The sequence below is a fragment of the Leucoraja erinacea genome, chromosome 19 (assembly GCF_028641065.1).
Source record: "Leucoraja erinacea ecotype New England chromosome 19, Leri_hhj_1, whole genome shotgun sequence".
Taxonomy (NCBI): Eukaryota; Metazoa; Chordata; class Chondrichthyes; order Rajiformes; family Rajidae; genus Leucoraja; species Leucoraja erinaceus.
In genome coordinates this window covers 17,857,180-17,884,269 of record NC_073395.1, presented here as the reverse complement: position 1 = coordinate 17,884,269, position 27,090 = coordinate 17,857,180, and the positions used below count along the sequence as shown (strand labels likewise).

At 43.3% G+C, this 27,090-nt stretch overlaps 1 protein-coding gene across 2 annotated transcripts; it reads right to left on the bottom strand.

Moving 5' to 3' along the window:
- Positions 1-26,723, bottom strand: LOC129706279 (protein mono-ADP-ribosyltransferase PARP11). Of its 2 annotated transcripts, none has more exons than XM_055650464.1 (8): positions 26,536-26,723; positions 21,613-21,743; positions 16,731-16,848; positions 12,734-12,809; positions 6,515-6,587; positions 6,305-6,435; positions 4,575-4,726; positions 1-4,447 (listed from the first exon to the last, which is right to left on the bottom strand). In XM_055650464.1, exons 2-8 carry the CDS (start codon positions 21,730-21,732, stop codon positions 4,152-4,154), a joined length of 966 nt encoding a protein of 321 aa, XP_055506439.1. In that variant the 5' UTR covers positions 21,733-21,743; positions 26,536-26,723; the 3' UTR covers positions 1-4,151. The 2 variants fall into 2 exon arrangements, with proteins under 2 accessions (XP_055506439.1, XP_055506440.1); XM_055650465.1 differs by having other exon boundaries at positions 16,731-16,851; positions 26,536-26,583.
- Between the last annotated feature and the right edge of the window lie 367 nt (positions 26,724-27,090).

Here is a 27,090-nt window from a genome sequence, read left to right as displayed (position 1 = left end):
TTAATACACTAGGAGTACTGAGGATCCGATCTTGGTGCACGTGTATATATTCCTAAAGATGGCACAAGATGTAGATATGGTGTGATAGAAAACCATATGAGATGCTGGCCTTCGTTAGCGCATAGAGCATTGAGATCATGGTACACCTTTATAAAACTTTGGTTAGGCAACACTGAAGAATTATGTGAAGATCTGGTTGCCGGTTTAGGAAGGTTGTGAATTCACTGAATAGGGTGCAGGAGAGATTCACCAGGATGATACCTGGGATGAACTGTTTCAGTTATGGGAGACATAATTGTACAGTGTACATAATGTTTGGAATGGTCATGGTGGGTTGAAGGGCCTGGTTCGTTACTGTGTGAGTCCATGACACAATAATTCACTCCTCTCCTCATGCTAGACTGCTCCTGCTGGAGAAACTCAGTGGGTCAGGCAGCATCTGTGGATACAGAAGGATGATTGGTGTGTCGGGATCGAGGTAGTCTCCTGCATCTGTCTCTGCAATCTTTCTTTGAAGCAATGTATTCTTAATCATCAGATATCACAGCCTAGATTAAATCAACCCCCTGTTTATTTTCCTAATTATCTTAATTCTGTGCTCCTGAGTTAGGAAAATATGGAGCAAAAGCAGGATTAAACCATTCAATGCTTCAAATTTGATCTGCCATTTAGTAAGACCACAGCTGATCTGACTGTAATTTAAGTCTATACAAGGCATGGATAATAGGTATTTCTCCCAGTGGAAATGTCAGATACTGGACCTAGACGTAAAATGAGGGTGGCAGGGTGGAGATAATTTTATTGAGATATACGAGTAAGCTTTTTTGCTTAGAATTTTAGATTAGAATTTAGTATTGTGAACAATTTTGGGCACCATATCTGAGGATGTATTGGCTCTGGAGAGGGTCCAGACAAGGTTTACAAGAATGGTTCCAAGACTTAGTGGGTTAACATATGATGAGCGTTTGACGCACTGGGCCTCTACTCGCTGGAGTTTGGAAGGGGGAGGGGGACCTCATTGAAACTTACCGAATAGCAAAAGGCTTGGATAGACCAGATATTTCCATTAGTGGAAGTCAAGGACTAGAGTTCATAGCCTCAGAATTAAAGGACATTGGTTTAGGAAAGATGATGAGGAATTTATTTAGTCAGAGGGTGGTGAATCTGTGGAATTATTTGCCACAGAAGGTTGTGGAGCCTAAGTCAATGTATATTTTTAAGGCAGAGATAGATTCTTGATTAGTACGGGTGTCAGGGTTTATGGGGAGAAGGCAGGAGAATGGGGTTAGGATGGGGATAGATCAGTCACGATTGATTGGCATAGTAACTTGGTGGGCTGAATGGCCTAATTCTACTCCTATTCTTTATGACCATATGACACATCTTGCATCTTTCTCAACTTCGAGATGTCCCCGGGAAATTTGTAGTCATAATCATACAGCACGGAAACAGGCTCTTTGGCCTTTTCGACCCTAATGGATATGAAGGCAATGTTTAAGGGGCATTTAGACAGATAGATGAACAGCTGGGAATGGAAGGACACTGACCATGTGCAGCCAGATGGGATTAGTTTAGATTGGTATCATGGCTGGCATAGATATGGTGGGCCAAATGACTATGTCTTGTGCTGGACTAAATTCTCTGTCTTGAACACATTTAAAGATTCTGCTTTAAAAAAAAGACACAGAGTGCTGGACTAACTCGGTGGGCCAGCTCATTTCCCAACACAAGGTCCAGTATGTTCTTTTCTCGGACTGGACAGCATGACAATCCTTTTCCAGTTTGATTGTAATTTTTATTTCTTACATCTGAAATATGTACAAAGAAATATGCATGTTTTTGCATTCCAAATATCAGAGGGCATTTCAATGCACCTTACCTTACCTTTTCTCATTTACATTAACCTATCGGCTTGTGAATCTATTAGTCATAAAGTGATATAGCGAGGAAACAGGCCCTTCGGCCCAACTTGTCAACACTGGTCCCACCTGCCCGCATTTGGCCAATATTCCCTCCAAACCTGTCTTACCCATGTACCTGTCTAACTGTTTCTTAAAGGTGGAATAGTCTCTGCCTCAACTACCTCCTTTGGCAGCTTGTTACATCTACCATCCTTTGTGTGAAAAAGTTACCCCTCAGATTCCTATTAAATCTTTTCCCCTTCACCTTAAACCTATGTCCTCTGGTACTTGATTCACCTACTCTGTGCATCTACCTGATCTATTCCTCTCATGATTTTATACACATCTAGAAGATCACCCCTCATCCTCCTGCGCTCCAAGGAATAGAATCTCGGCCTACTCAACCTCTCCCTGTAGCGCAGACCCTCTAGTCCTGGCAACATCCTTGTAAATCTTCTCTGTGCCCTCTCCAGCTTGACATCTTTCCTCTAACATGGTGCCCAGAACTGAACACAATATTCTAAATTTGGCCTCACTAACATCTTATACAACTGTAACGACCTCCCAACTTCTACACTCAATACTCTGACTGATGAAGACCAATGTACCAAAAGCCTTTTTGACCACCCTATCTACTTTCGACTCCAGCTTCATGCACCTGCACTCCTAGATCCCTCTGCTCTACAACATTCTCCAGAGCCCTATCATTCACTGTATAGCCCCTGCCCATGTTACACTTCCCGAAATGCACCTCACATTTCTCTGTATTAAATTCTATCAACCATTCCTCAGCTTACCCGGCCAATCGATCCAAGAACCTACTAATCTTGCCATGTACTTTCTCATCCAAATTTTAAATCTCTTTTCAAAAATAAGCATCTTTCCTTTGATCTGTTGTTCTTTTCCATAATTTTTAGCTGTAATATTCTACATCCCTTATACCTCACATATTTCATGTTCCCGTATTTCAATACACAGAGCCTTATCTAATTCTGTTCCTACACAGTGACTGGACACACATTCAACGAAAAAAAAAAATTTTCTTCCCTTGTCTCTGAACCAGTTTTCAGTGGAATTCTGTTAATGCGATCATTGTCTCCAAGTAAAAATACATTAAATAAAATTGTTTAAACTTTCTACAATGATACATTAGTCCAATTTCTGTTCAAATGTAACCAATCTATTTTAATGAGGTCTGAGTGCCAGTTCTGCATTGTTCCCATTTGAAGATACTTACATTAGGAGAAAATAGATGGATAACAATAAGCAATATAGAATAGGAAAACATAGTGTTGTCAAAATGAAAACCTCATGGAACTTCTGATATGCAACTTTACAAATGATAAGCTAAAGATAACAGTGCAATGCCCAAATCTTTGGTCTTCATGTGCCTTTTCTCTAACCAGATCATCTCCCGACGGACTATGCGGCTGAAGGTCGTTCCCAACGGGCCGCGTTTACAGACACGCCCCACAACAGGGCTGGCTCGCGGCTACGGTAACGAGAACCAGCCTGGAGAGGTTGCCGCAGACCCCGGCCCCTGCTCACCCCGTGGAACAGCGAGGAGGGAGTTGGACAGAGGGCCGGTAAGCAGACTGCCGACAGGAAGCAGTGCTGGGCCTCGATGGGTAAGAGGGCCGCTGGAGGCTGGCCCGCAGCCTGGGGGAGCCAGAGAACCACAGCTGTATCCCAGCTCCAGGCCCGGCTCACTCGGAGAGGGAAGGCCGCCGAGCCCTGAGCGGCATGGTGCATGGGAAGAAGTAGGGCTTCAAGCAGCCCTCTTGCTCTATGCTGAAATGGGACAGCATTGAGATTATCTGACTAGAGAAAAGACACATGACAGCAAAGATATGGGAATAAGGCAATGAAGGATATCACCACATGGAGTGCAGGACTTCTTCGCTCTCAAGCATCGTACCATGAGGAATCTTTTCTTCAATATTTCCAGGTTTTAAAGTGCAGATTGGATATCAACATCAGATATTCTGTGCATTAACTCCCACAAATACAAATGAGCTCCATGTTCATGCCAAGGACATTTGCAGATGCTTTATCTACAGAGAGAAAAGTCCCAGGGAGCATATTAGCCAGTGCAAATGAGCTGTTAAGATCACCTCGCTTGTACTCATTATACAATTGCAAGAGTGTAAAAATGAATCTCTATGTTTAAGGAAATGGTTAAACAGCATTTAATGTGTTTTTCCATTTCAATTTCCTAGGTAATTTGAGCAGTAATTTCTTCATTTCTGTTTAACAGAAATTAATTAGATATTCTGGATAAATATGGTTGGCATCAAATATTACAAAAATCTTTGGATTCCATGTGTTGTCCACACAGCTATCATACAAGTTCACCAGACCTCCATCTTTGGAAGGAGGCCGTATAAATTTGGGGTCTCCTGCAACATATTCGCCCACGAGAACTCGAGCCAGAAACATTGTTTTGAATCGTGGTTTCCACTGATGCGTCTGCAAGGCTCCCTCACACTTCTTATCAGCACGGCAGTAACGGCTGGCGTACAAAGAATCACGAGCAAAGTAAGACCCTGCATCAAAAATCAATATATACTTCAATTTAGTGCTAATTCTTATAATAGCGAATTCATCAAAATCTGCAATTTTACATCATGAACATGCAACTGCTTGTGAATTGAGTCGTCATTACTGGTTTACCTTTTCCATAAACTGTAGCATGGGCTCCATTTATTCTCCAGTCAAAATTCTGGGAACATATCGCTTCCACAAACTCATTGCTTGTACCATGAAACAGCATTCTTTCATTCACTTCTAATCCATTTCTCATCTTCTTCAAATGGACTTTTTTTCTGAAAAATGTGAAATATTAAGTTGGATATCAGTTTGAAAAGATTAAGATTAGAATGCCTGGATTCATAACAGTTAATTCAACATGCACCAGGCTAAGGATGCTGGTCATATTGAAACCATTGACATAACCGACCAAATTTGTAACATCTCTTATCATCCAAGGTTCCCGAACTTTGCCATCCTTGTGTTTCATCTACACAGGAACATGCGTAAATGACTCTTTCATAACAAACGTAAACTTGTCCAATAACTACCACTCCCAAACTACTATCACCACACCAGCTGCCGGGATGGTGGAGGCAGATACAATAGTGGCATTTGAGGCTTTTACATGAGAACAAGGGTATGCAGAGAAGGGAGGAACATGAATCGTGTGCAGGCAGAGATTAGTTAACAGACATTTTAGGCGGAAAAGCCTGATTTTGTACTGTATGTGATCCGTTTGATGGAATTGTACTGTAAGCCCCCCCCTCCCCCCCCCCCCATATGTTAATGGGAATTAGAAGGGCAAAAATCCAAGGGGCATCACAGATAGGTGTCGTAAAAATAGCTAGATGCAGGAAACATGTTCCCGATGTTGGGAGAGTCCAGAACCAGGGGCCACAGTTTAAGAATAAGGGGTAGGCCATTTAGAACTGAAATGAGGAAAAACATTTTCACACACAGTTGTGAATTTGTGGAATTCTCTGCCTCTGATTCATTGGATATATTCAAAAGAGTTAGATAGAGCGCTTACAGCTAGCGGAATCAAGGGGTATGGGGAGAAGGCAGGGTCAGGGTACTGATTGTGGATGATCAGCCATGATCACATTCAATGGTGGTGTGGGGTTTCTCCAAGATCTTCAGTTTTCTCCCACACTTCAGGGACATACAGGTTTGTAGGCTTGGTATAAATGTAAATTGTCCCTAGGGTGTGTAGGATAGTGTTAGTGTGTGGGGATCATTGGTTGATGTGGAACCGGTGGGTAGAAGTGCCTGTTTCCTTGCTGTATCTCTAAAACAGTACATTCATCTGTGTGACAAAGATAATTTTCCTGTTTGTCTTTGACAACATTCATCATATTCACCGTCTTCATTGCCATGCCAACAATACCCAGCTGAATTGGACTGCACCCAAATCGTTCCATTCTTATTTATCCAGTCACACCCACAAAATCGCCCACCAATAATTTCTGTAGCACCATCTTTGGTGTCTTAAAAAAAAATCCATCCCTGCACCCCCGCCGTAATTTCTCCACCATAAACTGCCCCTCAGCAACATTATTTAAAAATATGGTACATTTGGAAATTAATACTAATGTTACTCAGCTCAACTGCACTATAAACTTTTCTCCAACACCAGTAATAGATAAGCAGCCCAATGAGATCCCGATTAATCTTTGGTATTGACATGATCAGCATAGAAAATGGATATTAAATTTGGTGCAGGGCAGGAGAAGGAAACTCTCGCCCACAATGTTCACATCTTTACAGAAAATTACATTAGACCATTCTAGTCATCAGCAGGTAGATTCTTCTCATAAAGAAATGGTGTACATCACATCTGAACACAATAATATGACAACCCTCAGTATTACCTGCAGTAGAACTCCCACAAGTCTAAATTCTGAATTCTTTGAATTTGCGTGATTTGGTTCTGATCCATTGTTTGTCCAAAGAGTTTTGAAACTTCCTGATATTCATTTGAAGCTTTATGCAATGGACAGAGCTAAAACAGAGGTTATAATTTAAATTGTAGGTTAGGATGCATGTATGGTGTCTGAAATCAACAACATGAAATGGCCTACCTGGTAAGGTTTATCTCGATCTATATTCTCCCAATGCAAAGGAATGGGAATTTCTTCATTTCCACATATAAAACTTTGAAAGATGTCAGAATAAACAAATATTAAAGTTACCATTCAATCCTATAAATTGATTAAATCAAATTATTATATGTATATACACATATATAAACAATTATTCTGCACACATCTCACGTTCAGTGTTCTAAAAATCTTTTTATTAGATACATTTAAAAAATCTTTCTGCATTTGTGCAAATGTTTATGCTACCAGCAAATAAACTTTGGTTTAGCTTACAGGGTATTTTTCATTACGAGTTTGTGAATCACAATTGAATGAACAACTTTCATTACTGAATGGCCAACTTTAATTTCTAGGTAACTTTACAGTATTACACTGCGTCCTTCAGCTGTGGTGTGGTCATGACTGCCTATGAATACTAATGTTGTCCTGAGGTGAACAGCTGAGTCCGATCAAGTGTATCCTAGGACGTTATGGAAAGCTGGGGAAGATGTTTCAGGGACCATGACAGAATATTTGTATTATCTTTGGTCATGGGTGTTGTAATTATACACGACTCCACCACTTCATCTGGCAGCTGGTTTCATTTAAAAAGTTGTCTCTCAGGTCCCCTTTAAATCTTTCCCACTCACCTTAAACTGATAGTCTCTAGTTTTAAACTTCCCAAACTAAAAGATTCACTAATCACCTTATTTTTCCCCCTCATGATTTTAAATCCTTTCCTTAGCCTCCTTCACTCTAGGGAAGAAAGTATCAGCCTATCAAGTCTCTCCTATAACTCAAATCCACAATCCTCGTATTCCTTGTGAATCTTTACTGCACCTGGTCCAGCTTAAAGACATTGTTCTCTTAGCAAGGTGACCAAGCCTGCACACAATTGGTACTGTAACAACATTTAACGAACATTTGGTCAGGTACATGGATAGGAAAGGTTTAGAGGGATATGGGCTAAATATGGTCAGATGGAAATAGTGTAGATGGGGCATCTTGGTTGGCATGGACAAGCTGGGCCAAAGGGCTTGTTTCTATGTTGTATGACTATGACTCTAATAGTGCGGTCTCACCAATACTATGTACAGCTGTGACATGATGTACCGATTCAGCTTGGAAACAAGCCCTTCGGCCCACCGAGTGCACGTCGATCACTGATCACTAGTTCCATGTTGTCCTAGTTTTGCATCCTACACATTAGGTGCAATTTGCAGAAACCAATTAACCTACAAACCTACAAGTCTTTCGAACGTGGGAGGAAACTGGAGAAAACTCACGCGGTCACTAACAAATAGCACCCACAGTTAAGATCAAACCTGGGTCTCTGGCGCTGTACTCTTGTACTCAGTGCTCTGCCCAATGAAAGCAGATGTACCAATTAACTTCTTCACCATCCTATCCACCTGTGACACCACCTATGTACTTGTACCCAGAGATCGCTCTGTCAATAATAACCCAGACCCTACTATTCACTGAGTAAGATCCTATCCATGGTTTAACTTTCCAAAATAACCTACTTTGCACTTGTCCAATTTACATTCCCTTTGCCATTCCTTGGTCCACATTCCCACTGATCTAAATCATATTTATAATCTTAGATAAACTTCCTCACTGTCTCCCATACCATCACGTTTGGTGTAATCTGCAAACTAACTTACAATGCTGACTACATCTCCACCTAAATCTTAATGCAGGTGATAAACAACAGTGGACCCAGTACCGATCCCTGATGCACGTCATTGGTCACAGACCTTCAATCTGAAAAACAGCCTCCCATTACCAATTTCTGACTCTTTCCACCAAAGCAATTTTGTATCCCATAGGCCAGCCCACCCCTGATCTCATGTCATATAACCTTCTGGACCATCCTTCCATGCGGGACCTTGTCAAAGGCAATGCTAAAGTCCAGGTTAGCAATGTCTACTTACCTACCTTGTCAATTCTCATGGTCATCTCTTCAAAAAGCTCAGTTAAATTGGCGAGACATGATTTCCTATGCACAAAGCCAAGCTGACTATACCATATGAGTCCTTAACTTTGTAACTACAGGTAGATCCATTCTCTCAGAATCCCTGCAGTCCCTTGTGTCTCTTTCCTGCTTGAGTTCTTTCTGCTTCCTTTATATTCTTCAAACACGGACTGATTTCATCTTCCTACACCTTACACGTGCTTCCTTTTTCTTTTTGATGAACGTTATAATCTCTCTCTCATGCAAAGTCCCCTTACCTTGCCATCCTTATCCCCTGTCCTTACTGGAACATGACAGTCCTGAACTCTGATCAGCTGGTTTTACCATGTGGTTCCCTCACATGTTAGATGCATACATGTCTATGCGGTACAAATCTAAGACTCTATGTGGGACTTTTTCAAAGGCTTTGTGAAAATCCAAATTCATCAGTGACTGGTTCTACCTCATCCATTCCACCTGTTACGTCCTCAAAAAGCTCCAGCAGGTTTTTCAAAAATGATTTCCTTTCCAGAAACACATTTCAAGCACATTATCAGAGTATGAAACTATACAGATCAAGTGCAGACACATGGTATTAGTTTGGGTTGTCATCATGATTGGCACAGATATTGTGGGGCAAAGGGCATGTTCCTGTGATGTACTCTTCCATGTTCTGTAAAATACAGGACAATGTAATTAACCAGAATGGTATCTTGGTCGGCATGTACGTTGGGCCAAAAGGCTGGTTTCCTTGCTGTATGACTCTATGTCGACAGTGTCTAATTGCAATGATATTTTCCAAATATCCGTTATTATAGGCTAGCATTTTTCCTACTTCTGATGTTAGTTCCATGTTTTCTTTTAAATAATGTGGTTATATTTACCACTCTATAATCTTCAGAAATTGTTCCATTATCACGTAATTTTGGCAACAAATGCATGCACTATTTCCCTGACTACCTTTTTGTTTTGTGGGATGGAGATTATCAGGCTCCAAGGATATATTATCTGTCAGTGCCATTAATTTCTCTCTCACCTTTTGAACGAATACTAATTTCCATTCATTCCTCCTCTTCATTAGACTGTCAGTTCTCGAACAGTTAGAGGCATTGAATCAGAGATTCATATAGCACAAAAAGGGGCCCATGAGCCCACTGTATCCATATCAGTCAACAGGTGCACAGAACATAGAGCAGTAGAGCACAGGAACAGACCCACGGTGACTGAGTCAACCCTAATATTGATTTAAGCAGCATATCTACCTACGTGGTCTATTGCCCGATATTCCTTGCCTGTTCATGTGTCTGTCTAAATGCCTCTTAAATGCTGCTATCATATCTGCTTCCACCGCTTTCTCTGGCAAAGAGCTCCGTGTACCTACCACTCTCTATGTGAGAGTGCCTCATAAACTAGAGCAAAGTGTTGCATTCTGAGAAGTTACAGCTGTACATGTTTGTACAAATGCACTTGGGAGTATTGTGTGCAGTTCTGGTTGCCTGGCGGGAGGAAGGAGATCATTAAACTAGAAGGGGCACAGGAAAGATTCACATGGAACTGGAGTATTTGAGTTACAAGGAGACACTGGATAGGCTGGGGGTGATCTTACAGAGTCAAAGTCATAGTAGAGTCATACAGCGTGGAAAGAGGCCCTTCTTGCGGCCCAACCTGCCCACGCTGACCTACGTGCCATGTCGACACTAGATCTACCTGCTTGTGTTTATCCCATATCGTTTGAAATCTATCCTATCTATGTACCTGTCAAAATAGTTTTTGAATGTTGTGATAGTACCTACCTCATTTACCTCCTCTGGCAGCTCGTTCCATATACCTACCACCCTTTGTGTAAAAAAGCTGTCCCTCGGATTCCTATAAAATCTTTCCCTCCTCACCTTAAACCTGTATTCTCTGATTCCTGATTCCCCCTATTCTAGGTAAAAGACTGTGCACTTATCCTAACTATTCTCTCATGATCTTAAACACCTCTCTAAGATCATCCCTTATCCACCTGTACTTCAAGTCCTAGCCTATTCAATCTCTCCCTATAGCTCAGGCCCTCATGTCCTGGCAACATCCTCGTAAATCTTCTCTGCACGTAACAACATATTTTCTATAACAAGATGACCAAAACTGGACACAATACTCTAATGTGGCCTATCCCATGTCTTGTACACTGTAACATAACCGCCTAACTTCTAAACTCATTACAGTGACTGATGAAGGCCAATATGCCAAAAGTCTTCTTGACCACCCTATCTACCTCCTCAGCCATTCATTGTGTATGAACCTGCCCAAGTTACTTTCCATAATCTATCTACCACCCACTTTAGTGTCTGCAAACGTACTAATCATGCCTTGTACGTTCTCACCCAAATCAATGATAAAAATGGCAAACAGCAATGTCCCCAGCACCGAACTCTGAGGTACACCACCAGTCACAGGCTGAAAAAATACCTTCCATATAAAATCATGAGGAATATGGATAAGGTCACAGAGTGAGGAATCTGAAACTAGAGAGGGTTTGTTTAAAGGGGACATGAGGGAAACTTTGTTTACACAGAATTTACACAGAATATAGAACATTCTCAAGTGAGAGGGGGAGCAGCCACGTTGTACTGTTTTTTGGTACTGGCACAATTAACAAGGCTCTGAAAAGGGATGAGGTTCGGCAAAGTGAATACAGGGAGATAAGGAAAAGGTTAAAAAACAGGGTAATTGAGAAACATGGAACTGCAGATGCTGATTTACAACCAAAGATACAAAGTGCAGTAGTAACAGTGGATAAGGCAGCATCTCTCGAGAACATGGAAAGGTGACGTTTAGGGTCGGGACCTTGCAGACTCAGATCTCTGAGACTTAAGTCTGAATAAGGATCCCAAACTGAAACATCATGTATGAAGAAGGGTTTCGGCCCGAAACGTCGCCTATTTTCTTCGCTCCATAGATGCTGCTGCACCCGCTGAGTTTCTCCAGCAATTTTGTGTACCATCACGTATCCATGTTCTCCACAGATACTGCCTGACCCGCTGAGCTACTCCAGCACTTTGTGTCTTTTTTTGTTAAAAAGCGAGACCTCGAGGCTAGTAATCTTTGGATTACTTCCCGTGTCACATGCAAGTGAGGGAAGGAACAGGAATAGATCAAGGTGTGGCTGAGGAATTGGTGCAGGGGGGGAAGAGATTCAGATTTTTAGACCATTGTGATCTCTGTTGGAGCAGACATGATTGTACAAGGACGGGGCACACCTGAACTGGAGAGGGACCAATATTCTTGTACAGAAGTTGGCTAGTGCTACGGGAAGGTTTAACCAGAGTGGAAGGGGGGTGGGAACTGGAGTAGAAGATCACAAATGGCTGATGGGAAGGTACAGATTTGGCACAGTAAGTCTCAAAGGAAGGACAGGCAAGGAGAGAATAAGGAATATTATGAAACTGATGGGCTGAAGAATGTTTATTTCAACAAGGAGTATCGTGGGTAATAGCAGATTAACTTAGAGCCAGGATCAGTTTATCAATGAGATGAGCATGTGACAGGGGTGGTGAGAGTCTTTAATGATATTGGCTGCTTTATTGAGCCAGTGCCATCTGTAGATCCCTTCAATAATGGGTAGATCAGTGCCCGTGATGGATCGGGCAATGTCTTCCACTTTCTGCAGCCTTCCTCATTCTTAGGCGTTCGAGTCACCGAACCAAATGCAGACAAGTGGGACTAATTCAGGTCGGCAACCTATTGCTTGGCATGAAAGAGTTGGAGTCGAAGGGCAAATTTCAGTAGTGTGGAGCTCTATGACTACCCCTTTAAACATTCCCCCTCTCACATGATGCAACCAATAAGTATGCTCTCAACAGTACACCTGTGGAGGTTCGGTGGTGTATTGGTGATGTACCAAATCTCCTCAATCAGAAAGTGAAAGTGTTTATGAGATTTCAGTGTGATTGTATCAATATGTTGGACCAAGGGATCGTTTTAGAGATTTGTGATCATCCACCTTATACACGGATCCCATGTGCCTTAATCTACAATGCCATTTCATTTACATTATCCTTTCACTTTATTCCCTACAAAATGCATCACCTCCCACTTTCCTGAAAATAGTCACAAAAAACAAGGAAAACTCAATATTCTATTTGAACAGTGCTTTCCATGTTCAGTGAAACAAATCAATAGATTTGTAGGTTTTACTAAATGGTGAAACAGTCTCCCTCCAGATTTCATTTTTATCAATAATTGCAGTTATTTGATTCCTGTAATGAATCATTACTGACCTGAAAGCAGTGACAGAGAAGACGGCACGTGTTACAGGCCTCTGCTTTCCAGTTGCTGTATTAGTTTGTTTCATTGCTGCAATAAAAGCATATTATTTTATTTATACGAGCAATTTGCCAGCCTTAATCCAGATTTGAACATGACAATTAATACGTCATTATGGCAGGTGTAGAAATTATACAGATTTTTCGAGAGATAAAATTAATAAAGATTACATTGTGGAAGTTGGGAAGTCATGTTACAACTGTACAAGTCAATGGTGTGATCACATTTGCAGAATTATTTGCAGTCTAGTTGCCCAGCTATAGGAAGTATATCATAAAGATGGAATGGCTGCAGAAATGATTCACTGGGATGTTATCAGGACTGGAGGGCTTATTGGGACTTTTTTTTCCCATCGAACATGGGAGTTGAGGGATGACCCCACTTAGGTATCTAAAATCATCAGGGGCATGGTAAGGTAAATATTCACAGTATTTTTCTCAAGGTTGTGGAGTCCAGAACTAGAGGGCCAAAATGCAAGGTAAGAAGGGAAACATTTAACAGCGAGACACACAGAATTGCAGATGCTGGAATCTTGGTATAAAGTCTAGAGATATGGAAGGATAAGGTGTGAAAACAATTTCACACCATACCCTTCCATATCTCTAATCTCCCTCTACCCTGACCCTCAGTCTGAAGAATGGTCTTGACCCCAAACATCCCCCATTCCTTCTCTCCAGAGATGCTGCCTGTCCTGCTGAGTTACTCCAGCATGTTGTGTCTATCTTCGATGTAAACCAGCATCTGCAGTTCCTTCCTACACAAAGAAAGCTCATCAACTCCTCTACTTCCTTACAAGATTGAGGAGATTTGGAATGCCGCCAATACATGATCGAACTTGTACAGATGGACAGTCGAAAGCATGCTCACTGGTTGCATCAGGTGAGAGGGGATGGGTATTAGGAACAAGCTCCCAGCCAAAGTTGTGGAGGCAGGAACAATTACAATGCTTAAAAGACAATTGACTACATTCATGGATAGAAAAGGTTCAGAGGGAATGTGCCAAATGCAGGTAAATGGAGCATGCTCCGATACACAGCTTGGTCGGTATATACAAGATGGGGCAAAAGGTCTGTTTCTGTGTTCTATAACTCAACGTAATGGAGAAATCCCATATTTAAATAACAAGACAATTAATAAGTAACCATCCTTTCAAATAATATGCTACTTCATTCCCACTTAATATTTTGATAATAAACTGTAAGTGCATTGATCTTGTTTTATTTTTCCAAATTCAAAACATTCTGAGGGACAACATAAATGTTCTTTCAGAGACACAGAGATTAATTAAGGACAGTCAGCAGTGATATGCTGAAGGAAGATCATGTCTGGTTAACTTCACTGAACGTTTTGAAAAGGCAATAAGTAGGGTCAATGAAACAGAATGTTTGTTGTAATTGGCATGAATTTCAACAGGGCTCTTGACAAAGTTTCACATGACAGACATTTATGATCCAAAACTGAATGGCAAATTGGTCTAGAATTGGCTCAGTGGCATGAAGTAGAGCTTAATGAGCGAGGATGTACCATAAGGCTCAATATTTAGCACGAGCTTATTGTTGTATATATTAATGATTTATATCTAAATGTGGAGGGTGTAATAAATAATTTTACAGCAGCTAGAATAAAGACTGAGGTTGACAGTGAGGGGGGAGGGGGAGGAACCCTTTACCCGTAGAGGGAAATAGATGGGCTGGTCAGTATGCAGTAGAATGACTTACAACATTTAATCCAGAGAGGTTGAGTCAATACATTTGGAGAGGTGGAAAGAGGCAAATGAATATACAATAAATTAGATGATAATGAGAAGCAAGGAGGAACAGAGGGACTTTGGAGTACATAACATGCAGACATGGTTGAAAGTTGGGTAAGATTAGCAATTCCACATTCCAGCATATCTGCCATGTAGCTTAAGGTGAGAGGGGAGAGATATATGAAGGACATCTGGGGCAACATTTTCACTTGCAGGGTAGTCTGTAAGTGGAATGAGCTGCCAGAGGCTACAGAAACAGATACAATTACGACTTTTAAAATACATTTGAACTGATATATGGACAGGAATGGTTTATAGATTCATTAAGTCATATGGCTATGCAGGATGGAAACAGGCCCCTTAGTCCAACTCATCCCATGGGCTAGTCCCATTTTCCAGCATTTGGCCCATAGTCCTCACTAGAGAAGGGGGCGCTGTTCTGGCGGCAGCCATGGCAGCAGCGCGTCAGCCTTTCAATTTTATTTTTTATTTTTAGTATGTTTTAAAGTGTGTATTTAGTGGGGTATTTTGTGTTTTGTGTGGGGGGTGGTGTAAGGGGGAAACCGCTTTGGTCGCCTCCTCCATGGAGAGGCGACTTTTTCCAGGTCGCCTCCCCCGTGGCCTACCATCAAGGATCGGCGAGGTCTTTCCCGGAGACGTGCCCGGGGCTTCAGCGGCAGGCGCAGCGTGGACTCGGCGTGGAGCGGGTGAGCACTCGCTGGGGCTCGCCGGAGGGGAGTGCTCCGTTTCACTGGCCCGGGGCAGCCGGCAGCCTGAAGTCGCAGCCTGAAGCCGCGGTCTGCAGAGTTCCAGCTGCTGCGGTGTCTACACCTCGTGGGGGACCCGGGGGAAGAAGAAGCCGCCATTGCCGGCCCGCGGATAACTTCTACCGCGGGCCCGGCATGGACTTACCATCATCCCTGGAGGGGAGCTTCGACCGCCAGCCCTGCAGTCTACGGTGCTTCTGGCTGCGGCGGGGACTTTAAATCTCAACCGCCGGCCTGCGGCCTACACAATCTTGAAGCCGTGGTCTCCGGTGAGGAAAGACCGATCCTGGACTGGACTCTAGTCTTGTCCACAGGGGGGGGGGGGGGGGGGGGGGGGGAAATGGAGGAGGACGGCCAAAATTTTTTGTGCCTTCCACCATAGTGATGAATGCTGTGGTGGATGTTTATGTTACATGTTTATTCCTGTTTATGTTACATGTTTATTTCCTGTTTATGCATTTTATTATTTTGTTAACCCATCTTTATGCTTTGTATGGAACTGATTTTTAAATTATGTAAAGCACTTTGGGGTCAATGAAAATTGACTATAAATGTGCTATATAAATAAACTTATTATTATTATTATTATTATTATTATTATATTAATTTCTTTCAATGTAGCTGTTGAAATATCTTTGTACCTGCCTCAACAACTTTCACTGGCAGCTTGTTTTACATATGTACCACCGTCTGTGTGGAAAAATTGGCCTTTGGGTTCCCATTAAATCGTTCTTCTCTCCCCTTAAACTTTTGCCCTCGAAATCCTGATTCCCCAACCCTGGAGAAAAGACTGAGTGCATTCACCCTATTTATGTCCCTCATAACTTTATACACCTCAATACAATTACCCCTCAGTATCCTGCACTTTGAAGCTTCTTCCTGTTAAAGTTGCTTGTGATTTATATTTTACACAGAGAGCGGTGGGTGTCTGGAACATACTGTCAGGAGTGATCACAGAAGCATGTACGATGGTTGCATTGACATTCTATAGATAGGCACATGGATATGTAGGAAATGGAAGGATATGGATCACATATAGGCACAAGAGATTAATTCGGCATCATGTTCGGCACAGACATTGTGTTGTAACGTTCTACGTTCCATATTCCATGTGTTGTTATATGACTGTACGTGGCATATTAGCACAGAAAATCCTGTCCTTATTCAGTACCAGCATGGAAACAGATCTTCAGATGGTAACTCGAGAAACGTTTTTGCTATCCGTCATCTGACAATATTTCCTCTAGTCTGCTTTATAATAGATCCCCAGAGATTAATCTTGGTTTTTTCAGTGTATTCTTTGTTCCAGCTTAATTTTCAATCTTTAATTTTATATTTAAAACACCAGTTTTGCAATGGCACAATAATTTGTTTTTGTAATGTCAATTAGCTGATTCATGAAAAGAAATACATGCAGAGGACAAAGAAGATTACCTTTAAAATCTATCATGTAGTTGTATTTTGCAGTGGAAAATGAAAAACTGCCATTGGTATTCATTCTGAAGATTCTTTCGATATCTTCACTGTTTACAGAATGTGGAACACTAGGATCCTTCTGAAATAAACAGAAAAATGTCTAAGAATACAAAACTGATGTTAATATCTTTTTTTATCTATACCATGTATGGGCAAGTAAAAATGGATCAAGAATTAACCTTATTAGAAAAAAGCTACAGAGTTTACCTTTTGGAAGACATTTGGTTAGAAATTAAATTTTAAAGATAGTTGAATGAAACCTTCACTTTTAAGATGTGCATTGAAAGAAAAGATTTATAAATGACAAATTTAAAAATAAATATTAAATTAAAATTAGATAATGAATAAGCAGAAATTGACAATTGAATTGGTATATTTTACTGACAGTACTTTAGTTTAGTTTAAAGTTTTTTTTGTTGAGTTATAGTTAAACAGTTTTTGTACTGCTATTGAGGGAGTGCAGCGTAGGTTTACAAGGTTAATTCCCGGGATGGCGACACTGTCATATGCTGTGAGAATGGAGCGGCTGGGCTTGTACACTCTGGAGTTTAGAAGGATGAGAGGGCATCATATTGAAACATATAAGATTGTTAAGGGTTTGGACACGCTAGAGGCAGGAAACATGTTCCCGATGTTGGGGGGAGTCCAGAACCAGGGGCCACAGTTTTAAGAATAAGGGGTAAGCCATTTAGAATGGAGACGAGGAAACACTTTTGCTCACAGAGAGTTGTGAGTCTGTGGAATTCTCTGCCTCAGTGGAGGCCGGTTCTCTGGATACTTTCAAGAGAGAGCTAGATAGGGCTCTTAGAGATAGCGGAGTCAGGGGATATGGGGAGATGGCAGGAACGGGGTACTGATTGGGGATGATCAGCCATGATCACATTGAATGACGGTGCTGGCTCGAAGGGCCGAATGGCCTACTCCTATTGACTAGCTCGCCATGGAATCCATGTGATCTAACCTTCCAGATCAGCCTGACATTCGCAGCTTGTCGAAGGCCTTGCCAAAGTCCACGTAGAGAACTTCCAGACAAGTTGCCCCGATTTTACTCACGAATGAATGATCAACAATAACCTGTTTAAGAAGGAACTGCAGATGCTGGAAAAATCGAACGTAGACAGAAAATGCTAGAGAAACTCAGCGGGTGAGGCAGCATCTATGGAGAAAAGGAGTAGGCGATATTTCGGGTCGAGACCACTGATGGAAATGGGTTTTAGGAACAAGGGGTACGCTAAGGTCCGTGAGGCTGAGGTTGGGAAGGAAGGGGTGTAGACGTTATAAGCCCCCCCCCCCCCCCCCCCCCCCCCCCCCCCCCCCCCCCCCCCCCCCCCCCCCCCCCCCCCCCCCCCCCCCCCCCCCCAGTGAGAAAGTTTTTGTAATAAGGTAAATTTCAGGGCCATTTTGAGCCCATATGCACTAGGTATGATGATTACATACACATTGTATCAGTAACTCAGACAAATAAAGATAGGTATAACAAATATATATTTTGGTAAGATACATTTTTTCAGATTATTCATAAATTTATTGAGAATAATACGTGTACAGTTTACAACTTTGCATATCTTGCTATATGTACTATATACATACAATGATCAGCCAATAATAGTGTACAGTTTCCAACTTCACAAATCTTGCTATATGTACTATATACATACAATGATCAGCCAACATTAATAGTGTACAGTTTACAACTTTACAAATCTAGCTATATGTGGTATATACGTACGTTGATCAGCCAATATATAAATGTAAGTACAATCTACATTTCTGAAATTTCTACTTATTTATTAAGGAACAAACACAACAATTACGTGAATTACACTCCAGTTTACATTATAAAATATTCCATAATTGCATATAATTTCCATTTTTTTCTGTCACCTCCTCTTTCTTTCCGCATGCTGTTTCTTCAGCACACCTTCTGCCACTATGAAGTTATGTCCTCACATATTCTTCGGGGTTAAATTTTGACAGAGGAGGTCCCACCAACTTAATAAATAGAAGAGTTGAGGGATGATCAGTTTGATGTCTTGCACGTTGTGGTGACATGTAGAAATTCATGCCACTGAAGCTCCTTTCACATTCTGCTGTTGATACCGGAATTGTATTTACAGCCGTTAGCAGCTGCTGAAAATCTGCAGAAACTATCTTCCCTTTCGATTCCTTGAATTCTCTGAAGGCTCTGATACAAAGCCAACCATTTAAGCCAACTTGTTCTGCCATTTCTTCTACAGCATTAACCCCAAAGGTAAAAAGCAAATCTTCCGGAATATTGTTAATATCTAAATATTTCGACTGGTTAATTAACTTTTTACATTTATCATTGGAAGCTGTTGTAGATTCAAGCAGCCTGGATTTCATATTATTGACCAAACTCCTCAAAAACTGTTGTCTATGTATAGTAGGGACTTTACCAGCTCTCAAATGTATTCCATTAAATATCATCTGGCTTGTTGCTTTCTCCACTTGAGTATAAACATTTACCTGGCTTCTCTATTTGACATTCAAGAATCTTGATAGTTTGTTTAATTTCCTCATGTGCTTTACTAAGTGTACAATTTCAGTTCTGCAGTTCAAGTGACAGTTCAGACAACTCTAGCAAACTGTCCATCAACAAGCCCAAATTATTTACGAAAGCTGATGATTCTAATACTTTGCTCTCTCTGCACTAGATCTTGAAGCTTCACAGCTTGCTTTTCCAAAATGCTCCCAAATAGCTTTATAAGACTGCCACATTGCCTTTACAGTTCGATAAGACGAAGAAACCCATCTCACACTGAAAACACAACCAATTTTCAACAGTTGACAGTGAAGAGCCTCAGCACATGCAGTTAACTCATCCTGATTCTTAGGAGACCTATGATATAAGGAATACAATTTATCACAAAATATCTGAAAATGATTCAAACCTGTATCACCTACACTGAGTTCGAGCCTGTGACTGGCACAGTGCCAAACAGTTGCATTATGGAAATCATCAAGAAATAGTTTTGCAACCCCTGCATTTCGTCCTAACATTATCGATGCACCATCAGTTACAAGTGATATAACATTTTCTTTTAGGCACTGGATTGGAAAAAACACCTTTTTGTGAGCAACTTATCATATATAGATCTTGCATTTGTACCAAGATTCATGTGTTCCAAGTCAAAATAGAATGATATAGGTTGGGAAGATTCACCAACTGCTGCCCTCAAGCAGACTACAGGTGCACAACCTTTTATCCGGTGTTCCGGAAACCGAAAAACTCCGAAAACCGGCCATTTTTTCCAGGATGTCGTCGGCACACCAAAGCTCGCGTTTGGCGCCAAACTTGACCCGAAACGACCCACGGTCAACCCAGGTCTGTACTACTGTAGCGGCTGCCTCCTCCCCGGAGACCGGGGAGACACTTAAACATCTGTAAATCATTGCTTAAAGGTTAGTCAGTTAGTTTGGAGGGCTTTTTATGTGAAGGGGAAGGGGGGGGGGGGGGGGGGGGGGGGGGGGAGGGGTTGAAGGGGGTAAAACTTTAATTCTAGTCCCTACCTGGTCGGATGAGGCGGGGAGCGGTCAATGCCTTACCGGGTCGCCGTTTGTAGTAAGCTCCGCAGCGCTATGGCCGCCAACTCCCAGCTGGGGCTGCGGGCGGCGCCGGTTGTAGCTCCAACCCCGGCAACTCTACCCCTGGCTGCCCGGCGCTCCAAATCCACCGCCGTCCACGGTCGGCGGCGTCGCAGCACTGGGATACCAGCGGGAAGCGGGCAATGGCTTACCGGCTCGCCATGCGGTAAGCTCCAGGGCGCTGAGGCCGCCTTCTCCGAACATTCGCGGAGCTGGGACTGCTGGATTTGGAGCGCCTCGCAGCCAGGGGTAGAGTTGCCGGGGTCGGAGCTACAACCGGCTCCACCCGCGGCCGGACGGAGCCCCCAGCTCCGCGATTTTGGGAGTCGCCGACCAGGTAGGGGACTACGAATTAAAGTTTCCCCCTTCACCCCACCACCACCACATAAAATCTCTCCAAACTATCTGACTAACATTTATGCAATGATTTACAATGATTCCCCGGTCTCCGAGGAGGAGGCAGCCGCTCCGGACTTTTCAAGCAGCCCGCGCTACCTACCTAATCTACGTTAAAGATCTTCCATTCGGAAATCCGAAAATGTCCGAAATCCGACAAGTGTCTGGTCCCAAGGCTTTCGGATAAAAGGTTGTGCACCTGTACTAGAACAGTTTTGCCATTAACAGTAGTAGATTCATCAATCATAATAGACATTTTAGATTGTTTTTTCTGATTTACCGACATCACCCTAACCACCTTGCTAGCTTGCCAGCGTGCACGTCCCCATGTAAAGGTATTAATTCAGTAAAGAAAGATTGTGTTTTTGAATTTTGATAAGATAACTTAATATATATGTTGTTTATGAGAGCTGAGTAAAATATGCAAGCATGATTATAGCAAATAAACATGTTAATTTTAATTGCTAGAAACTTGACAAAGGATAGCTAATCTCTGACGAGATTCTGTTTTCTGTAGGGTTCTCCTGGTTTGCACTTTTTCGACAAAAAGTACACATCAAAGAAGAATTACTCATTAGAAGTATGGTTTGTCAGCATTAACCAGAAAATGATTTATTTTTTGCAAAGATCAACATAAAATCCTGCTGATGGTAAATATTGTCAAACAATATGATAAGCACGAAAGAACAAAAGTGGCTAAACTGGGTGTTTGTTAATTCAGATTACAGGCATGAAAATCAAATCTGAAGACAGTTTTTGGTCAATCCAATGTTCAATCAAACAAGTTGGCTCACATAATTTAAACAGTCCACAAATACGAATAATCGTAAAATAATACCTCAAATGTGTGCCATTTTCCACATTCACCCAAGTAGTACCAGTTCCACTGTGTATCAGATGTGTCCATTTCTTCCACAGTCACATCCTCCATCATTGAAGCAAACTCTTCACCCGCCATTGTTTCAATTACTGCATGTCAAAATTACAACCATTTTAATTTCGGAGTTAATAAAGGGAAATATCCATCAAGATTTTATGCTTCTCCATTAAACTTCTCAAACAAATGCTCCAAGGCTGATTTTATTTCAGTTTCATAGATTTATAGAGTTATATAGCATAGATATAGGGGGGTTGCATGTAAGGTCGTCGGGTCAAAGGACGTGACACACGGAGCAGCTCAATCCATGTGGAGGACATTGATGCCTCGGCACACACTTAACACACGGAACACGTACCTTCTTACTGTTAAAAACTGCCGTAATTGTCATTTTTTGCGCTATAAATATTTGTGGGTACTGTTACTGAAAGCAGGAAGGTATCAGTCAGTATCTTTGCTCTGAACCCGAGCACCAAGGTAAAAGTGGCCGAAGGATCGCATCCCTCGGGACAGCCCCCACTCTCCCCCTGGGGTCAGCACTGTCTGGCCACGGCCGCCCTCCGCCCCGTCTCCCTCTGTGGGCCGCACTGTCACGGGCTGTGGGTCAGCAGCGCCCATACATGGGGCCGGGTGGAGCAGGGCGGGGGTTGCGGGGCTGAGGCCATGGCCAGGGGGAGCAGGGCAGGATGGAGGGGCCGGGTGAAGCGGGAGCAGGTGGAGCGGGGCAGCGGCTCTGGGCAACGTCAGCTGCAGCAGTTGGGGACGGTCTGCTCCCTCCGCCCATCCAGAGTCACTGACCGTGCTGCACCGACACCCTGACCTCTTCCTCCTCTCCCACCCACCGACCACCTCCTCCTCCCACCCCCGGCCGCAGGATAGACGGCCCGGGGTCCGCGAGTGTGCAACCAGTCTGGATTTAGGGCCAGAAGAAGGGCCCGCTGTGCTACCAGCCATAGTAAATGCTTACCTGCAGTTCATCGCGTGTACTCCAGTTGGCGTTGCGTGGCAACAGTACGGATCATGGGTCATGACCTCGATTGCATGCAACCGCCCTATAAAGCCCTTTGGCCCAGTTTGCCAATGCTGGTACGGAGCAGTGGAGCAGCAGTGGACACCAACGGCTTTGCTTAGCCGGGCGGACCCAGCTAGCACCACGGGCCTTATGACCAGGTCAAGAAATCTGCTCTTATCACAACTTTGATGTGAAAATGGCGCCAAAACCTGGTGACTTGTATACTGTCTCAGCATATTATTCAAGTCAAGTCAAGTTTATTTGTCACATACACATACGAGATGTGCAGTGAAATTCCTGTACACTTGTAATTAATCTAACATTGTGCTTATGCATAGTAATACTTTTACAGAAATATATGCCAAAAAGAATTTCACATGTGACAATAAAGTACCACAAAACCATTGAAATCTTTTCCGTCCCACCTTAAACCTATGCACTCTAGTTTTACACTCCGCTTTCTGGCAAAATCTGTGCCCTCATGATTTCATAAACAGCTGCCTTCTATGTTCTAGCGGAATATAAACATATAGTCTACAAGGTCTCTCTTTATTTTCCAGACCTGGTAATATCCTCAAAAATCTGTTTTATGACATCCTTCCTAAAGCAGGGTGAGCAGAATTCTATGTAGTACTTCAAAAGAAAGTTCCCAACCCAAAACGTCAACTGTCCATTTCCTTCCACAGTGGCTGCCTGACCCGCTGAGTTCCCTCCAGCGCTTTGTTTTTCGTGAGCAGAGAGATAATGTATAATTGTCGTATTGACAAGACTGAATTAAAAAAAACCTCCACATAAGATTTACAAGGATGCAGTTGAAACCACTGGCAAATATTGACAGTTTGGAGCTCCTTCCTCCAGAAAAGGGAAATGCCTTAAAGTTAGATGCAAAATGCTGGAGTAACTCAACAGGACAGGCAGCATCTCTGGGTAGAAGGAATGGGTGATGTTTTGGGTCGAGACCCTTCTTCAGACTGAGAGTCAGGGGAGAGGGAGACAGAGAGATAAGGAAGGGTAAGGTGTGAAAACGAGACATCAAAAGAGATGCGGTACAAGGAAAATGTAGAATAGATCATTGTTAGCTAGGCAAAGGTGACACCAAAGCAAACAGAGATAAAATGTAATCAGAAACAATCATACTGGTCGGGAAACTGGGAAGGGGAGGGATGGAGAGAAAGGGAAAGCAAGGGTTACTTGAAGTTAGATAAGTCAATATTCATATCGCTAGGGTGTAAATTGCCCAAGTGAAATACGAGGTGCTGTTCCTCCAATTTGCGCTGGGCCTCACTCTGGCAATGGAGGAGACCGAGGACCGAATGGTCAGTGTAGGAACGGAGAGGGGAATTAAAGTGTCCTGCAACGGGTTGGTTCATGCGGGCTAAGCGAAGGTGTTCTGCGAAACGATCGGCCAGTCTGTGTTTGGTCTCGCCGATGTACAAGTCCACATCTTGAACAACGGTTACAGTAGATGAGGTTGTAGGAGGTGCAAGTGAATCTCTGCCTAACCTGTAAGGACTGTCGGGGTGCCTGGACAGAGTTGAGGGAGGAGGTATAGCGACAGCTGTGCATCTTCTGCGGTTGCAGGGGAAGGTACCTGGGTGGGGGTGGTTTGGGTGGGAAGGGATGAGTTAATCAGGGAGTTGCGGAGGGAACAGTCTCTGCGGAAGCCGGAAAGGGGTGGAGATGGGAAAAACTACCAATTGTCTTGTTTGCATTAGGGACTTCTGGCTTTTGTTTATTGAACTTTATTTTGTTTATTGAGTTATTTAGGAGTACTGTGTTTACAGACCTGTTGTGCTGCTGCAGGTAAGAATTGCTTTGTTCCGCTTTCGATACATATGACTCTTGATCATGACTGATCTTTGTCATATCACCATTTTCCCGCAATATCCCCGTATTATTTAATTCTCCTATTTTGCTCAAATTTATCAACCTCAAAACACCACTGCTCATGTTTTGCCATGACTCAACCTTTGCTGCCTTCATCGACAGGTCAGTGTTGGAAAGTTAACAATCAAATTTCTGGGCATGCATATCTCTGAAGATGGGAAGGGTACAGAGAAGATCAAGCTGGAAAGGGTATAGGGAAGATTTACAAGAATGTTGCCAGGACTAAAGGATGTGATCTATAGGGAAAGGTTGAGTAGGCTGGAACTCTATTCCTTGGAGCGCAGAATGATGAGGGGTGATCTTATAGAGGTGTATATAATCATGATAGGAATAGATCGGGTAGATGCAGAGTCTCTTGCCCAGAGTAGGTGAATCGAGGACCAGAGGACATAGGTTGAAGGTGAAGGGGAAAAGGTTTAATAGGAATCTGAGGGGTAACTTTTTCACACAAAGGGTGGTGGATGTAAGGAACAAGCGGCCAGAGGAGGTCATTGAAACAGGGACTATCCCAACATTTAAGAAACAGTTAGACAGGTACATGGATAGCACATGTTTGGAAGGATATGAACCAAATGCAGACAGATGGGACTAGTGTAGCTGGGACATGTTAGCTTGTGTGGGCAAGTTGGGTCGAAGGGCCCGTTTCCACACTGCATGACTCCGCCTTTCCAGTTTGTTTGACCAAAGTGTGACGAGTAACATATTCCAATCGATCTGCACACCGTTACGAGCTGTAACTGGGTGATCCAAGGACAATTGGGAGTTGATCTAACCACAGAAATTCAGTTAACATCTCGTGTGTGAATTTTCAGAAATCACAAATGAGGCTTGTTACACACAAAAAAACAAAACATGGAAGGAAGCAGAGGATGTTGGTGAAAGGTTGTTTTTCAAACTGGAGGCCTGTGACTAGTGATGTGCCTCAAAGATCAGTGCAGGGCCCATTGCTGTTTGTGATTTATATACACGATCTGGACAAGAATGTATAAGGTATGATTAGTATGTTTGCTGATGACATCAAGGTGGGTGGTATTGCTGACAGCAGAGATGGCTATCAAATGTTACAGAAGGATCGTGAGCAGTTGGGCAAGTGGACAGAGGAATGATTATTGGAATTTAATGAAGATATAAGTGAGGTGCAGCATTTTAGTTTCAATTTAGTTTATTGTCAAGTGTACCGAGGTACAGTGAAAAGCTTTTGTTGCGTGCCATCCAGTCAGCAGAAAGACAATACATGATTATCATCGAGCCATTACAGTGTAAGGGAATAACATTTAATGCAAGGTTAAATCAGCAAAGTCCAATCAAGGATAGACCGAGTGTCACCAATGAGGTAGATAGTAGTAGACAGATCTGAGAGCACTACTCTCTGATTGTGGCAGGATGATTTAGGAAGTCCAACCAGGGCAGGACCTTCACAGCAAATGGCAAGACTCTGGAGAGTGAGAGGGATCTATGAGTGCAGGTACACCCCAGTCTTTCGTTTGGGGCAAGGGGATTCCCTCTCCTCTTACGGCGTTGAATTATTTGTACCATCTCTACGAAGAAAAAATGCTCTCCCCATGGCATTCTCACACCGTTTCTTCCAGGTAGGCGATCCCGCCATCACCTCTGAAGAAGGGTAGCGACTCGAAACGTCACCAATTCCTTCTCTCCAGAGATGCTGCCTGTCCCATTGATTTATTCCAGCATTTTGTGTCTATCTTCGTTAAACGAGCATCTGTAGTTCCTTCCTACTCAACTAGGTCTTGGGATTCCTACCAATATACCCTCCCTTTCTCTTTTAGGAAGGGGATTTAGTTCCCCTTTCTTCCAGGACGGGAGGTTCCGCTGTCACCTCCCCGGGCCACCCTCGGTGGACGCTCACTCGCCGGCACAGTCCGCCTCGCATTCGCCGGCAGTGGTGGGCAACGCCTCGTCCTACAAGCGCTAAGTAAAGCCGCTCAGTGGCAAAGGCGGAGCCAGGAACAGGGTCCAGCGCTCACCTGCAGCCGCCCAGGCCGCAACCGCGGTCCCTCCGGTTGACTCTCGAGGCCCAGTTCAATTGTCGCTTCCTCCCAACGCTTGGCCCAGGCCGATCATCCGGCAGCGCGTCGGTCATAATAAACCCCGCGCACAGCGCCGCTCGCCGGCGCGGAGGTGGAATCACGTGGTCTTGCCCGTTGGAGTGGAGTCACGTGGTCTTGCCCGTTGGGGCGGAGTCACGTGGTCTTGCCCGTTGGAGTGGAATCACGTGGTCTTGCCCGTTGGGGTGGGCGTGGGCTTGCCCGCCGGGGCGGAGTCACGTGGTCTTGCCCGATGGGCGGAGTCACGTGGTCTTGCCCGTTGGAGTGGAGTCACGTGGTCTTGCCCGTTGGAGTGGAGTCACGTGGTCTTGCCCGTTGGAGTGGAGTCACGTGGTCTTGCCCGATGGGCGGAGTCACGTGGTCTTGCCCGCTGGGGCGGAGTCACGTGGTCTTGCCCGATGGGCGGAGTCACGTGGTCTTGCCCGCTGGGGCGGAGTCACGTGGTCTTGCCCGATGGGGCGGAGTCACGTGGTC

What these genes read in the sequence shown, in the direction of transcription:
- LOC129706279 (XM_055650465.1), bottom strand. Translation starts at nt 21,732, where the DNA reads ATGGCGGGTGAAGAGTTTGCTTCAATGATGGAGGATGTGACTGTGGAA. An exon ending in GAAAATGGCACACATTTGAG is followed by an intron (nt 16,852 to 21,612) that starts GTATTATTTTAC and finishes TGTTTATTTCAG; the next exon opens with AAGGATCCTAGTGTTCCACA. An exon ending in CTACATGATAGATTTTAAAG is followed by an intron (nt 12,810 to 16,730) that starts GTAATCTTCTTT and finishes CTTTTATTGCAG; the next exon opens with CAATGAAACAAACTAATACA.